Here is a 17,728-nt window from a genome sequence, read left to right on the forward strand (position 1 = left end):
GGGCAAAACAAATCTGAACTTGTGCTCTGTGGAGAATGCTAACATAGACAGTGCTCTTAACCAGCAAAGACTGCAACATAATCATAATGCCACTTTTGTGTCTTTTGTGCCTTCTGCACTATGAAACAGATATGAGCAGCCACTTACCACATCATCACAACCAGTGGTGTATCACAAACAACTGGCAGCCATCTTACTTATCACACCAAACACTGGTACATTTATTCTTAACTTCTACTGGTGACACCTTTCTCATACACCCACAGTGTGGTCTTCTCTCATGAATGCCTTAGCAGGCAATAATAAACAAGGCACAAAGAAAGTTGTGTCATCTGTCAAGATGACAGAAGCATGCCACAGGAGATAGTACTGTCTAGCACAAACTGTTACTTTGATACACCCTAACACCGAAGCACAGGTCACCCTCATGGCTGTTGCGAGCAAGGTGACCAATGGGGTGCCCCAACTGCTTTGGTTCTTCTCAAGGAAACTACCCCCTCTCAGAAAAGCGGTCAGCTTTCCACAGTGAGCTTCTTGTGGTACATATGGTGGTCAAGTACTTCCATGAGGATACTGAAGGCTGTCAAGTGACCAAGTACACAGATCACAAACCTCTGATGGATGCTATCAGGAGCCCATTTCAGGATGCTAGTCTATGACAGATCATTGAGACCTTATAGCACAATATACCACAAGCATACATCACATCCTTGATGTTGGCAATATCATTATGGAATGCCTTTCAAGGATCGGCAGAATTTATCTCCAATACAACTATGAGCATATGGCAGCTGAACAAATGAATGACCTCCTCAACAACCACGACACATATCTTTGCATCAAATGTTGGTCTCTTCCCATGACTCACACAATCCTGCTCTGTGACATTTTGCAAAATGGGTCATGACCACTAGTGCCTCTTATGCTGTGTGTGAAATATTTGAGCAGTTACACAACCTGAATCACCTCAGCACCAAGGCGACCATCTGCCTACTGACAGATGGATTCATAGGGGTGAACATAAAATGAGAGTGTGACTGCTGGGCACCAAGCTGTCTTACATGCCAATTTAGTAAGATAGGCCACATGTTCAACCTCAACTTGGACACTTCCCCATCCAAAAGACTCAGTTCTGGCCTGTCTACCTTGAGATCATTGGACCCCTCTCAGAGTTGGAAGGATTTTGATACCTCCTATCCATGACTAACAGGGTATCACGATGGCTAGAAGCATTGCCCATGCATGGCATCACAGCCAAAACAACCACAACTGTTTGTTGAGAAGTAGACCACCCACTTCGACACTCCACAAATGGTTACCACTAATCACAGCTGTCAGTCTGAATTGGTCCTCTCAGGAACATATTCAGAACATGCACATTCTGTGCCCCTCAATTCATTTAACCCTAAAAGTGTTTATACACAAGAACCTCACCTCTTGTGACTTAGTCATGTTGTGAGAAGACACCATATGATTAGCTTTGCAGCTCCTTTGTTCAGATCCATACAGGGTGCTCAAAGTGGTTCACAGACATTTGACATTCTAGCATGTGGCAAACCTATGCACTTGTATTTTATGTGAGCTGGCCAGGACTTTGGTGAGCATCCACTGCCTCCTCCTCCATTCATTGCACCATCTGAGTCACAATACGGCCATCTCAGGCTCCGTCCACAACATCTGGCACAGAACCAGCCCTAAGCACATCACATACCACCACAAGATATGATCTGGTCATGCCCTGTGCAGTGCCAACCACAGCACAACTGGTCACATGCATCTGTACATGCCAACATGTGTGACCACCACATCCCACAGTACTCTATACTTCTGGTGGAGGACTTTGTAAAAATACTGAGCTCCCTGAGACCCAAACATCTCTGGCCAGTGGGAATGGAAGATCTTTGGAGAGAGAGAAAAGAAAGACAGTGCATTTTTAAAGACCATTATGTATATACATGTTTTATAGTTACTCTTCTGAATAAAGTGAGTTACATTAACTGTGTCACATATTATTGGGAGCTGTTTCTACAGCATCATGAAGCTTGCTTCCTACAAATTACTTCCACTGTGCTAATCTGCAGACAGGATTTCTAGCTTAGTTTTAATATTTTCATTCATTACTATCATGTGACTTAATTTCCTCAAGCATGCAGTAAGAATATTACATAAAGCTGATACCAGAAACCTGTTCAGGGACCTTGGGATTTTTACATTGTGTGCCAATATATTTATTCCTTCATGGCAATTATTATTAATAATTAGAGTGAATTTAGGATGAATTGCGCATTTCACAACCACAACATTAGAAATGAGAATAAATTGCAGCTGCACTGTACTCCTGTCTTTGGTTCAAGTAAGTTTTACATTCTTGTGCAAAACTCTTTGATATTTTGTTGGCAAATATCAAGCAGGAAATTGTAAATCCCAAAACATTCAAAACTAAATTAAAAAAAGAACTAAGTAGCCATTCCATCTATAATTTATTAAAATATTTGTATATAAATTTTCGTTTAATACTAAACAGTATACAGACAGCTGATAGTGTTCTGTCTAATAAATATAGAGATGCTTAAATGGATATATTAGGCAAACATGAACAACAGATTTGGGTACAATGACATCAACAAAGAAATATTGCTGGAACTGTCAAAGTTTTCATAACAATGTTATGTTTCACCAGGAAAAATGTCAAAAACAATGTGTTTTATTAATGAGCAAGCAACATCTCAGTGTGTTTGAAGATGCCTATTAACCTGTGGCTTGATTTCAATACTGAAAAATAGATGGATGAAGATGGATCTTGGTAACTAGTTGACAATCAAGATTTCACTATGATAGACATGTTAAAGAAATGTTGTCTGAATAGCACAATTAAATCAGTAAGCTTTATGGGCAGGTGTTGGTTTTATTACTCTTCTCTTCAGTTTACATACTAATCTCAATGTTTACAAGTGAGGAGAAACAGTGTTTCAGGCACTGAACTTACTCACTCGGGGAGCAGGTCTCAAAATCACACTCACACATTTAAATTTAAATCTTTTGTGGTTTCCCTAAATTGATTATTATGGCAGCATGATTCATGCATTCATGTGCAATTTCCTTCCTTGATACTTATTCTGTTGGAGCTTGTGGTCTGTCACCAATCATCTCATCATTGATGGGACATAATGTTCTAATGTTCCTATCAGTTCCTCTAACCAGCATCAGATGTGTCAGTGGATTCCATTACTATGATAATTCTAACAGTTATTAAAAAACCAAAATAGCTGTAATGGTCTGTTGTTCTTAGAATTACTGCCTTCATTGTCAGGTGTTCTTATTTCTGAACTTTTATTTAAAACTATAATGGAGCCCTACGGCTGCCAAATATGATACACTTAAAAGGTTCATTACAGTATGAAAATGTGATTACTACTGTTGAGAAACTCTGTACTCTTATTCATAAAAAATATTTTCATATTTTCTTATAATTATATTCATTAAAAGAATAATGTGGTAATCATTATCCAGATTTTGTCTGAGGTCTGAAAACTTACTGTATAGGTCATACATAGCAAGAATATCATCATAACCAAGCTGAAACGATTCCTGAAAGCCTTTGTAGTATGGAAACATAATCGAGGAGGGCACATCGGAGTGAGCCAATCCCAGGCTATGACCAAGCTCATGTACAGCAACTGTGAAGAAATCCACCCCTGAAAAATAAAGGATATATATTATTTTGAAAAGTTTTCAATTACAACAGAGTATGAAATACCTGTTAAGGGTGTTTCTGTACTTCTCATATGAATCAATATGTAGTATGTGTTATTGAGAACTATGTACTAATAAATATGTGGCTAAGAAAGAAAATTGTTACAGATTATGAAACTACCAAAGAATGATAATTTCACTAGAGGTGTGAGTTGTCTTACAACTTTAAATGAACCTTATATACCACCTGCAAAGATGTAATTAGTCTGGACAAGACATTTCTTTTGCATCTATACAGGAGATATTAAGAGAAAATATTTATTATTCAGGTTTTGATTAGTTTACTATAAATACTACAGTTGCCTCCAAAACTGCAATGGATTCATGCATGTCTGGAGAACTCTTGCATAAATGTTATCTCACAGCCTGCATAGCACCACTAGTGAAATTTATAGAGAAAATAAAGTGTACTCTTATTTTATCATCAGAAAATGTTGTTGCTCTTCATGGAAATGATATACCACAGATGTATATGGGAATCTATTTATTTTATTTATTTATTTATTTATTTATTCATCCGTGGAACAATAAATATTGTATGGATGTCGTCAGATTACAACACATGAGCACAACATTTACATTTACAATTAAACAGGTTTCTCATATTTTGTGTAGTTTTTATAACTAGTCATACACATATTTATAATTACATAATATTTTGGTGATAATGTCCTATGTTGCTAATAATCTACATCTATGTTAAATATTCTTTTACAGTATAACAACTTTTACTTACTAAAAAGGTTTTAAGCTTTTGTCTGAAAGTGAGGGGCTCATTTATTTCTTTAATTTCTTGTGGTAATTTGTTGTACAGTTTTATCCCATTGTAAAATAAACTTTTTTGCGTCTTTGCCTTGTTCTTTCTATCTGGCTGGAGGTGGTGACAAGCTCTTGTTTCATGGTCATGTATTAGGCTGTTTGTGTTGTACATGTTGAGATTTTTCTTAATGAACATTATGTTCTGAAAGATATACTCACAAGAAACAGTTAGAATTCCTAGCTTTCTAAATAATTCTAGACAGTGGGCCCTGTTGTTGCTATTTGTTATTATCCTTATGGCTCTTTTTTGTACTTTGAACACAGTTTGTTTGTTACTGGCACTTGTTCCCCAAAACATGATCCCATAGCTGAGGACTGAGTGTAGATATCCGTAATATGTTATTTTAAGACAGGTATTATTGCATACCGGTGCAAGGATTCTAAGAGCATAGCATGCTGTGGATAATTTCTTTGCCAAAATGTTGACATGGTTTGTCCATTTCAGTTGGCTGTCTACATTCATCCCTAAGAATTTGGTACTTGTTACACATTCTAATTCATTATTATTAACTTTTATTCTAGTGGCATTGTGTTTTTTGTTCAATTGGAAGTTAATATAGTTAGTTTTCTTTACATTTAGGGTTACTTTATTTTTTAATGACCAGTTGTGGACATCATTGAGAGCCTCGTTTGCTCTTTCTGACAGTTGTGTTGGATTTTCACCTGTTATTACTATGTTGCTGTCATCAGCAAAAAGTATTTTTTCACCATGTCTGATACTTTGTGGGAAGTCGTTAATGTATATAAGAAACAATATTGGGCCTAATACACTTCCCCGTGGGACGCCTATATTCACATTTTCTGGGTCAGACAGGTGTTTTATAAGGGAATTGTTTGAAACTTGTGATATCTCAACTCGTTGAACTCTGTTTTCCAAGTATGATTTGAACCACTTCTTTGTCACACCTCTTATTCCTATTTGCCCTAATTTATGAAGTAAGATTTTGTGGTCAACTGTATCAAAGGCCTTGGACAAGTCTAAAAAGATACCACTTACATTTTCACCTTTGTCCAGTGCTTCTAAAATTACTTTAGTGAACTGTGCTATAGCATATTGTGTGCCTTTTCTGGGCCTAAACCCAAATTGGTCATTGGAAAGAAGATTATATTTATTCAGGTAATTTAGCAGTCTCTTTTTGACTAGTATTTCTATTATTTTAGAAATGATAGACAGTATAGAGATCGGCCTGTAGTTCTCTACATTTTCCACATCTCCGTTTTTAAGGATAGGTATAACTTTTGCTTGTTTTAGGTACTCCGGAAAGTATCCAGATTCGAAAGATTCATTAATTATGTCTGTTAATGGGCCCTTTATGGAGTCTATACAATCTTTAATTACGCAGACTGGGATCAAGTCCTACTGAAGTTTTATTTTTTAGTTGGTGTACTACTAGTGCCACTTCCCTTTCTGTAGTTGGCAAGAGCACCATTGAGTTTGTTGGCTGGTTCTGAGTAGGTAAATCATACATATCTGGAAATTTCTGCTGTAATTTTTTTGCAATACTACTGAAATATGAGTTTACAAAATCAGCTAATTTTTTAGGGTTACCTACTGGTACATCTTTGTTTTTAATATGTGAATTGAGGTCCTTTTTAGCAGAGTTAGATGTTTCCTGTTTGACGATGTTCCAGGCTGCTTTGCTCTTGTTTTCAGCTTCAAGTAATATTTTGTTGTTTGAAAGTTTTTTTGCGGCTAGCAACACCTTTCTGTAAATTTTCCTGTATTTTTTGTAGGATTGCAGAACTTCTGGGTTAGATTGATTATTTTTTATGGAGTTGAGATATCTAAGAGTTTCTGAGGATTTTTTGACACCTGTAGTCACCCACTGATTTCTCTTTATAGTTTTAATTTGATAAAGAGTTTTGGGAAACATCTCTTCAAATCTGAGTTTAAAAATTGACATGAACTTGATAAATTTCTGATTTGCGTTGGTTTCTGCATAGACTTCCCTCCAGTCTTCATATTCTAGCTGGGATTTAAACTGATGCAGGGCTGATTTGGAAAACATTCTTTTGTATGTACAAAGTTTAGGAGGAGTTTCTACATGAATGTTAGTTTTTAAGATCTGGCAGAGGTGGTCTGCTAGGCCCAGGTTTTGGACAACAATATGACATTTTTTACTATCAATATCTGTAGCTACATGATCTATAGATGAGGAGGATTCTTTCGTTATTCTAGTTGGACACTTAACAAGGGAGGATATTCCATAACAGCTTAGAATATTCACATATATGTTGCTAGCCTTATCAGTTTTCATCATATTAATGTTTAAGTCACCACAGATAATTATATTTGCTTTTGGTCCAGAAACCTTGTCTAAGCTTTGATTCAGTTTTGAGAAGAATATATCAATGTCTCCACTGGGAGAGCGGTACACAAAAAATATGACTAATTTTTTTGCTATGCCAGGTCCTATTATTTCAACAGCAGAAAGTTCGAAATGTTTGTCCTCACCTAGATCTAAAAGATCATATCTTACTTTAAATGACATACCTTTTTTTACATAGATACATGAACCTCCACCATTCATTGAGATTCTGCTATAGTAACATGCAAGGTCAAATGAGGCTAATGCAATGTGTTCAATTTGCTTCCCTTTGCACCAGTGTTCAGTGATACACAAAACTTGGCTATCAAATTTTTCCAATTCTACTTCTAGCTGTTGTGCTTTGTTCTTTATGGCTTGAATGTTTTGGTGAAACACTGTTAGGCATTTGTTTTCACTTATCTTGGTGGCGCCTTTCCCTTTAGACCTGATGCTAAAAAATCTTTTAGATGAGCTGGTGGCATGGTTATTCTTCTGAACATAATTGTCATTTGCCATCAGTTTGAGAAGGGTACTGTGTTTTTCTACAATACAGAGAGTTTAAGTGCCACATGGTTTGTGGAAGAATAATTTTATATTATTTATGAGCTGCTTTTTATTAAAGGGTAGTATTATGTTACCCAGAAAACTTCTGCCACTACTCACTAGTATGCCAGTGAATGTCGCAATAATAAAACACAAAAGGTAAATAACACCACTAAAGAGGATGAATGCATTAAAAAAACTTGGAGTATAGCTTCAAGTATGTGTCTGAATACTTCAGGTGACAGAGTGTGTATAAAAATCTGAAGAAGGAAATTTGAATTTCTTGAGGAACTTAAATAATATACTGAACTTTACAAAGCTATGCTACAAATAAGTATTAAAAAATAAAAGAGAAAATTTGTGAATTTATGTGATCTTACCATCGTCATAAGGTCCATCTAACTTTACTTTCCAGTTTTCATCTTCATCGAAATGGACATCTCCACCATACTGATCCATTTCATATGGATAATAGGCATGAGCCAGTATACTGCCTGGCCCATCAAAAGGAAATCTATAATTAAAAGAAATTTTTATTTTTAAGTACTGCCAAACAATAAAAAAATTTTAATGAAATCATTCTAAGCCCAAAATTACTTCCGTCTGAATAAAAATACACCATAAACTACTATGTCACTAGTGTGAACTGTGACCCATTATTTGTTCACTTTTTCCTTAGCTCTGGACCCCCTAGCTCAAAACCAATGGAAGACATAAGTGTTCAAGCACCCTGTATACATACAGTGGATTTTGTCAACTTTTGAAAACAAAATAGGTAGGGACATAGAAGTAGTCTTTTCACCACTAATGTTGAAAGTTGTATTTCCAGTTATGTCTTACAAGATATATTTATTTATTTATTACTTCTGAAGTCCAGTTATAAACTGATAGCTGCTCTGACTGAAAAATGAGACAGTTCCTATATGTGGGTGAGACTGCCGTGATAATGGTGCTCCTTAATTACCATGCTTGGCATGTTTCCCTGTGTCAGTTCATTTTTCATGGTGTTAATATCCTCAGTTCCTCACACCCCTCTCTGACAGCCTTATGACAGCAAACATGCCCACCATTTTCAATGGAATTTCACATTTGTAAATAACTCAGTGGTTGATTATTAGGAACCACAGAACAAAAACCAAGATGTAATTAAATTGATATTTCAAATAATGGAAAATCCAGGATGGAATGTAACAACACGAGAGAAGAAAAGTTGCTACTCACCATACAGCGGAGGTGCTGAGTCGTGATAGGCACATTAAAAAGATTCACACAATCATAGCTTCAGGCCATTAAGGCCTTTGTCAGCAGTAGACACACATACACACACACACACACACACACACACACACACACACACACACACACACACACACACACACACACACGCAAGTGCAACTTGCAAGTTGCGCTTGAGAGAGTGTGTACGTGTGTGTGAGTGTGTATGTGTATCTTCTGCTGACAAAGGCCTTAATGGCCGAAAGCTATGATTGTGTGAATCTTTTTATTGTGCCTATCACAACTCAGCAACTCCACTACATGGTGAGTAGCAATTTTCCTTCTCTTGTATTGTTAAATTGATATTTCCACATCTTAGATATCATATCAGGTAAATGGTGGAGCTGTTTTATTTGCCCATGGTCTCTGACATGTACAACACCAGAATGGTTGCCTCTCAATGAAGCACAAAAAAATTAAAGAGAATTATGCAGCATTTATGCAAATACTTCTTCACTTTCCAAACAGTTACCAAATCAGGTCACAGCAGATAACATCTATTTGACGTGTATCTAATGCGTGCTAATGCTAAATACTATTTCCTTGACAACTTCTATTGAAACCAATGTGCTTAATGATTTTATGCAACATGGCATGTTTGGTGTGATATTTTTACAGGAAGCCTCTATGACAGCAACTGACATTACCAGGCCTTCAATATATTATCAATGTCAATGCAGAAAGCAATTGTGGAATGCCTATTCTCTTAAGGGATAGCTTTACAGTAAAAAATGTTCAACTTTCACAATTGCATGTATTGTTGCTGAGACATTTCTTTTAAATACTTATGTACTGTGCAGCACTAATATTGGACAAGCACAGTTAGATTTTTTAATAAGGATGTCCCAAGCCTTCTGAAAAATACCTGTTATACTCAAAGAAGAGCACAGAATTGCAACAAATAATCAGTGATTATCATTTAACTAATGTCTGGCACATTTTCTGTAAAGATAAAAATGAATTTACACGTTTTATCCCAGTGGTGTGAACAGAATACACTGCATTTATGTTTCATGTTTTCTGACCAGTCATTTGCTTCATGCTGTAATTTTGTCTATTTGTTTTATGGAACACTGTGGCTTCTAGTGTTCCTTAAAATTTCTAAATACTGTCAGAAGTAGACATTCAGTGTTAATTATCTTCATTCTCAAATCCTGCACTCTGAAATCATTGAAAACTGAGAACCACGTCAACAAAAATGTCAAAATTTTAACTCAGTCATTGATTGGTGTATGAGTTAACCAACCCTATTATACAAAAAGCTGTTATGCATTATTTCTGAGGCAACTTTTTGGATGAAGAACACAATTATTTGTGGAAGCACTTAATGAAGATAACAAGTTACACAGTTGAAATATCATGCAAGAATGTTGCTGATACCCACCATAATACCCAATACCTCAAGATGTCAACAGATTGCCAAGAATGTCTGAAGAATTACAACACAACTGAATATTACAATCAGTCCTTAAAAGCCAAACTTGCTCCTTCTGTTAATCAAAACAAGAGTACCTATTTGCAGGTAAAACAGATAAAAGCAGAATAAATGCACATGAAACAAAGCAGGTGAGACTGTTATTCGTGGACGACCAGCATAGAATTTTCTGTATGAAAACTTGACATTGTACCACTTCCAGTATGAAAAGCATAGAATGCAAAGTAAATCACTCTCATATATTCAGCATAAGAATAGTGATAGTTTAACAATGAAAAGCACCATTACTAAACACACCTACTCATTCTTCACCTACTCATTCTTTGTGGATCTCTTTGCAAATTGACCAACTGACCCTTCTGCAATGTCATCTTTATTTCTTGAAGTGCAAATCTCACTCACTTCAGAACACAGGGAGTATTTAGAAGACCTACTTGACAGGATGACAGTGATGACATCAAAGTAATTCTGAAAGACAGTATCAAAAATAAATCCTCAGGTGTTGGTGGTAACCCCATCAAGTTTTATCAGAGATATTGGGTCATTATTTGACCTGCTGTTACAGAACTGGTGAATAAAGTTAGTGTTGATGCATCCAAATTCCTGCAAAATTCCTCGAAGGGAGGATTGCTCTCCTGCCAAGGAAAACATCTATTCACAGATTGAGAAATCTCCACCCAATAATTTTCCTAAATTCAGAAAATACTGTTTTTCTCATTCTACAACTCTGGCACACCCACTACCCACAGCACACCTGATAATCACCTCTGATACTAGTGATTTTGTGATAGGTCCTGTTCTCTAGCAGTCAGTAGTATGTGTACAAAAGTTACTATGTTTCTTTTCCAAAAAGTTGATGGACTCCCAGCAGTGGCTGCCCTATAACAGAGAACTGTTGGCAGTGTATGAACTAAAATGGTACTTTAAAGATGACATTTAGGGCAGACCTTTGACAGTTTGTACAAATTATCACCACCTAGCAGATTATGTTTGCAACCCAGTAAAAGATTGTTGCTCACAACATATGGACTACATTGAGCAACTTACAATAGATGCCCAACATCTTCATGGCACCAACAATGTTGTGGCCAATTTCCTTTCATGGATCAGTACCCTCTCAGCAGGTATTGATTTTAAACACTTGCAACAGCATAGCTTCAAGACACACAATTATGCAAACTACTACATGACAACATAACAGGACTGTGCATCAAATAGCGCGATATTCCTGGCTCAATACGAGTACTATGCAATGTCCTACAAAAACATCTTTGTCCTCCAGTATCACTCACCATGAGGTGAACTATTTTTGATAAATTACATGCCTTGGGATATGACCTACAACAAAGATTGTCACAGGTTACTTCATATGACCAAAAGTCAAGAAAGACTGCATTTCTTGGACACAGGCATATACTGCCTGCCAATGTTTTAAAATAGGATGGCAGGCACAACCACAATGCAGCAGTTATTCTATCCTCAAGCACCATTTTCAGCCTGTCCACTTAGACCTCCTTGGGCCCCTCCCCGATTCAAATGGATATTGATATATTCTTTAAGCAACTGACAGAGTAATACACAAGGTCAAGGCTATACCCTGATGAGACCACTGTACAAGTATGTGACAATCTATGAACTTCCATCTTGGCTGCTTATCAAAATAATGACAGACTAAGACAGATGGTTTGAGTCCGCACTTTTACCCAACTCTGTCACTTTCATGGGGTCCAGCACTTCTGAATAACAGTTTATCAACTACATGGTAATGAAACAGTAAAGCAAACAGCTTTTATATGTCATGGAGGGGAATGGACAGACACCCTCCTGTGGGTTCTTCTAGATGTATGTTCAGCTTATAAAGAAGGCTTCTGCATGTCTCTGGCAGAACTCCTTTGTGGAGACCTGCTCATTCTTCCAGTGGACTTTGCAAAGCCATCCCAACTGCCTACAAACAAAGGACTGCCACAGCTCATCTGGAAAACCAAGTAACACATTGCACACCGCAAAATACCATCCCAGCAGGGACATGGTTCCCAGAAAAACTTCACACATAAATCTCTGCAGGACTGTGACCAAGTCTTGCTGTGAGGCGATGCTGTCTGATGGGTATTACACCTGCCCTACTCAGGCTCACATAAGTTATTAGACAGAAAGACAACACGTTTGACATTTTACTACATACCAAACTGATTACTATTACAGTCAACAGACTTAAACCAGTGTAGACCCCGCTTGATGCTGTTGACAAGCTTGCAGGTAATATTAACCATATAGATGAACTTCTGCACATCGACCTGGATGACAATGTAATTACAGCGTGCACCAGTTCTGACCTGAGGAGATCTCAGTCAAACTAATCGATGACCTCCTTGTTGTGGAAGGATAACACAATGAGCAACATATCCAGGATGGCACACTCCAATGAACATTCCCTGATGAAACAGATCTGGATTCCATCAAATCAAAATTACAGCACTCAATGTTGTCAAGCTCATGGCTGCTAAAAAAAAACATGCTCAGCTCCAGCATTCACCACTGAGGCAAGATACATGCACTGCTACAGCACCATCACCTCCCTTACTCTGGCCTTCATATCTGTTTTGGATGACATCACTGGCTACCATCTCACCCTGCACCCTGCTACCAATCAAGCATGCTCCACATACTCATTACACTGAGAAACAGTCCAGCTGTGCTCCTGTGTAAGCAGCCAGCCAGAGCATGGGATGTCACATGCATCTGTAGTTTGCACCAGCACCATCCAAACCCCTGTGCTCTGCACTACCAGGAAGGAGCTCTGTAGTGACCTAGCAGTTATCACATGTGGAGTATGAGAAAAGTTCCTTGAACAGCACTAAGATTCTGCCACAGGAAAATCTCTGAGTAGTCCATTCTGAGCTTCTATGGTGTGCACAAGTTCTATGATGTATCTCTGCCTACTAATAAAATGTAGATTAACAGTATTCATGCCCTCTGTTACGTAAGCGACCTAGCCATTCTGTTTAGCTTTTCCAAACATCATCATTACCTTCATACTTTCAAGGTAATTGAAATCTGTCTCTTTCAGAGTAGTGGTTAACTCATTTCTGATCTTTCATTAACATTAATAAAAAGTATGTTAAATTTTTAAGGGCACCAATTGAAAGTTTCTGTTAATATGTAACACACAACAAAAGTAGTGCTTAGTTTCCACTGAAATTTCTGCAATTGTTTAGTGTTGTGCAAAATGTACCTTCATCTTATGTAAACATGATGGTTCAGTAATGAGCGATTGAAATATATGGCAGAAACTGACAATTCTTATAGTCTGCTCTACTGAAAGCTAAAATAAATTTTTCAGGTAATAAGTAGATCATACCAAGACTTACTGACAGTATATTTTTCCCATTGTCTTATGTTTTACCCTAAATAGTCCTCCTGGTTCAAATGAACAAATCTCCAGTCATGCATATAGTATTTAGCAGCATTTTTCTCTTTACACTCGTGCAAACAAAATTATATACTTATTACTTACGGATCACCATGAGGTCCTCGACCAAAAGCAATGATAATATCAGCCGCAGGATCTGCTATGAGTGAGAAGTTTAGTCTTGCATATCCTGCCCATGTGCTAAATGCTCGCTGAACTTGTTCAACAACTGCTTCTTCACCAATCTTAGGAGACCAGTTGGCTATACTATTTGGAAATAAAAGAGTGAAATAAGCATTTGTGTTATAAAATAAATTACTTTTTCAATATAACATATTAAAACTTAGAAATTACCATAAATTAAAAATCTTCAAGCAGGAGTTTTCCCTCAAACATGTGTGATATACAAACCATACATTTGAAATGTGTCAGTACTTTCTTTCACCCTACCTCATTTCGGTTCTGTTTATATTTAGTTATCACTACACCTGAGCAACTTGGGGGAAGAATGTATGAGAAGCCTGATAATCAATGAAATATGAAAACACCAAACTAATTTAAAAAAAAAAAAAAACAATAGTGGCAATAAAGATGGATCCTCTCGCACTCTCTTTAAATGTCTACCTGAACAGGAAATGGTGACAAGAAGTGAAGGGAGTGGGTGGAATATGACTGGGATGCAAGAAAAAAGCAATATTGGTAGACTGTCTTAGCATTCACAGGTGATACTATGATATTGTTGGAACCATTAGAAGAGGTGGTTAACCAAATGATGCAACTCTGAAGATTAAGAACTAAAAAAAGCATACAGATCTTTATCAAGAACACACAGTCTTTTATGATGAACATCAAAGCAGCTCCTAGGTGGATAACAACAAAAGGAGAGAAAATTAAGAAGGTGGAGAGACTGAGGTACCTAACAGAATTGATAGAAACTGGTGTGACAGAAATAGAAGCTGTATGAGTATCAATAAACAGAATGAATTTAGGATACAAACTTGTTATGAATATCTACAATAAAAAGAATATTTCATCCAATGTAAAACTGAGACATTTCCAGACCTTGTTCTATCCTGAAGCCATATACACAGCAGAAATTCTGGATCTAGTAACAATAGGAGTACTTACATGGCAAGAACTTGTAGAATGAAGGAATCTCAGGAGGATATTGGGACGCCAAACAACAGGAGATGATCAGTATACAGGACAGGTGAATCAAGAACTGCATACCTATATAGACAGAATCTCAGATACTATCAAAAAAAGGAGCATGGTCGGTGGACACATCAGATATGAAATACAGTTTCCTGAGAACAAGAGATCCAAAGTATACCGGCTCCAAGAGGTACAAAAGGACTTGGGAGATATGGGAATACGGGATTCAAGAGATTTACAACAGATTGATTTACAGATAATAAATTCAAGCTATCACTGTTTTCAGGGCAAAATTAGACCTAGGACAAAATCATTATGAAAAGAAGAGCATAGGAAATTGTGAAGTGTGAGAATGAAAGAATACTGGACAAGCATAAAGACCAGAAGAAACAAAGTGGATCTGCATTACTATGGCCCTCAGATGACCAAAATGAAAAGAAGAAGTAGCAACTTCATCACCAGGGGAAAAACAAGAACACTATTAAAAGAAGTAGAAGCAATAGCATGAGAATCAGTGCTAACCAAAAATTCACTAGTTATAGAAATGGCCAAAAAAAGTAAGATGTCATTGGAAACAACAGTGGATAGCTAAATGAATGAGAATAAATCCATACCTCTTCATCATCCAAATGATTTTTTAGACAAAGTCAAGAAAAATGACAATTCTTCAAGTAAAGTATAACTATCACACAAAGTGGAAGTTGTAAGACTACAAACAGAGGAGCTAAAAATCACAACCACACACAACAGATGCTACTCAATGAACAGAGACAGTTCCATCAACACCAGTAGACACACTACAGTCTGCAAGAACAACAGTAGAAGTTAACAGAAGGCTCACTAAATCAGAAAAGCCACAGGTTCTAAGGATTTTTAGTACCCTTCCTTAACAATAATTCAAATTTAGCTCATGTAAGAGAATGAACCAGTTCCTCTTCCAAAGATTTAAAACTTGCAAGCAACCTATTCCCCATTAAAAGTGTCTGCAGGCAGGAGAAACATTGACTAAAAGCAGTGCATCCATACAAATACTTTAAAAATTGGAGTTTTTTTTCAGAAATCTACAGAGATATGAGACTTAAGTTTATGCCCACAAATAGCCTTACAAAACCACTCATAAGCTCTTGATCTGCTTTGTGTAGCTGAGAATTGTTTTAAAAACAATGAAGTTGCTTGTTTTTCCCTTTCAGGTTACGTTACATTGATCATTTCTGTTGAACTAATGCAAAGGGACATCGCTGTCTAATTCTTGCCAGAGACAGAGAATGTAGTCCCATGCTTAAAATCAAATGACGGATCTATAAACAAAAAATGTTGAACATGGCATTAGAGATTACATTCATGAAGTTATCAGATAAATGCTTCTAATGACCGACTGATGGAAGCATGCCAGTATTCATTTCAAATCTGGACACAGTGTTACAGCTTTATAGCTCAAAGTATCCTAATAATTTGCTATGTGGTTACATTAACATAAATATTTGAAAACAGTCTTCCGCTCAGCAAAAACTAGTGAATACTTTAAAATGCTACAACATGGAAAACGTGAATCATCGACTAACAAGAATAACATCTACTTGATAGCTCTTTTGTTAATATCAACATATCATCATGAAGCACATCAAACAATACTTTTAATGGCGTACCTAGTAATAAATGTTTGGTATACTGATAGACATAGTTAAATAAACATTACAACATGTATGAAAACAAGCATCACTGGGCAATGGACACAATGGAGAAAGTTTCACAAATTTTCTCCATAAAGCTCACTGGAGGGATGTTTATAGTGGCTTTTGATATTGAGAGTAAGGTAGATGAATTGATGGATACTCTGTAGTATTGATGTGATGTAGCATTGCCAATCAGGTTTGCATCTGCACTACATCAATGCAAATATCTAGTAAGAAATGGTTAACTTTAGAAATAGAAATGACTTGCAAAACTAAAAACCACTTCCTTGCTTGCAGTAGAACTACAGACTGTAAGTTACTTCATGATTACTTCACAGTGTATACAAAAATTCTCAACAAGGTCATTTACAAAGCCAATAAATCGTACAGTGGATCACATACAAAGTCACAATTGTGCCTGCCTCCTGTCCAGACACAACCGAGATGTGCAGTAGCACTATAATGCAAGCCAAGCTGGATTACAAGAGCCTGCTGAGAAAAACTGAATCCCTGAATCAGTCACAGGTGGAAGCTCCTGGGCACTCATCTGCACATCTTTTTCTAACTGACTGGAAGACTGGAGCAAATTTCTTGTTGACACCAGCTTGGACCTCAGTATTTTGCTGTGACATGAGCATCTTAAAAATCAACCAACCACCATGTGCAACTTCTTGGCAGCCAATAATTCCACTATCACTATGCATGGATCACATCATATGAAATTGGGTTAGGACTGCGTCAACCCCTGGCCTGGAATTTTTACAGTGGCTATCGTGATGCAACTGATCACTGGTGGTGACCTTCTAGTTCATTATTACCTACTATTACCTGATGTCCCACGCTCCTGCCTGCTGCATACCGTCACTGGACTGTCTAAGACCAGCTCTCAACAATATGTGGCCACGTTCAATTCCAGAGGCATCTAATCTACTGCAGATGGATATGCACACCTACTTGAGCAGTTTCCATCACTCACATGGCGCCCTGGGGCTCCACAGAAGGGATACCACATTATATTATTACTACTGCTGGCCTGCCTGTTTTCTGTCAACCCAGGTGGCTTGAACCAGACCAGTATGTCATAGCTAGATCAGAATGTGACACATTTATGCAATTCAGAACCTGTAAGAGGTTTCCACCCAGCATATGCATAAAGTATGAAGAAGAGCAAATAGAAGAGGTTGATAGTCTTAAATTCCTGGGATTACAACTTGATAATAAATTCAGTTGGGAGGAGCACACCACAGAACTGCAGAAATGCCTTAACAGATCTGTATTTGCAATTCGAGTGTTAGCTGACATAGGCAACATAAAAATGAAAAAGCTTGCATACTTTGCCTACTTTCATTCCATAATG

At 37.1% G+C, this 17,728-nt stretch overlaps 1 protein-coding gene across 2 annotated transcripts in view; it reads right to left on the reverse strand.

The window, feature by feature from the left end:
• LOC124790981 (matrix metalloproteinase-14-like) overlaps positions 1–17,728 on the reverse strand; it is a 121,937-nt gene that overhangs the window by 55,687 nt on the left and 48,522 nt on the right. For both annotated transcript variants that reach the window (XM_047257825.1, XM_047257826.1), the window contains exons 4-6: positions 13,649–13,810; positions 7,805–7,938; positions 3,537–3,695 (exon numbers count right to left, since the gene is read on the reverse strand). In XM_047257825.1, coding sequence (XP_047113781.1) covers positions 3,537–3,695; positions 7,805–7,938; positions 13,649–13,810 — 455 coding nt within the window. The remainder of the gene's footprint in view (positions 1–3,536; positions 3,696–7,804; positions 7,939–13,648; positions 13,811–17,728) is intronic.

This window comes from Schistocerca piceifrons, chromosome 1 (assembly GCF_021461385.2).
Source record: "Schistocerca piceifrons isolate TAMUIC-IGC-003096 chromosome 1, iqSchPice1.1, whole genome shotgun sequence".
NCBI lineage: Eukaryota > Metazoa > Arthropoda > Insecta > Orthoptera > Acrididae > Schistocerca > Schistocerca piceifrons.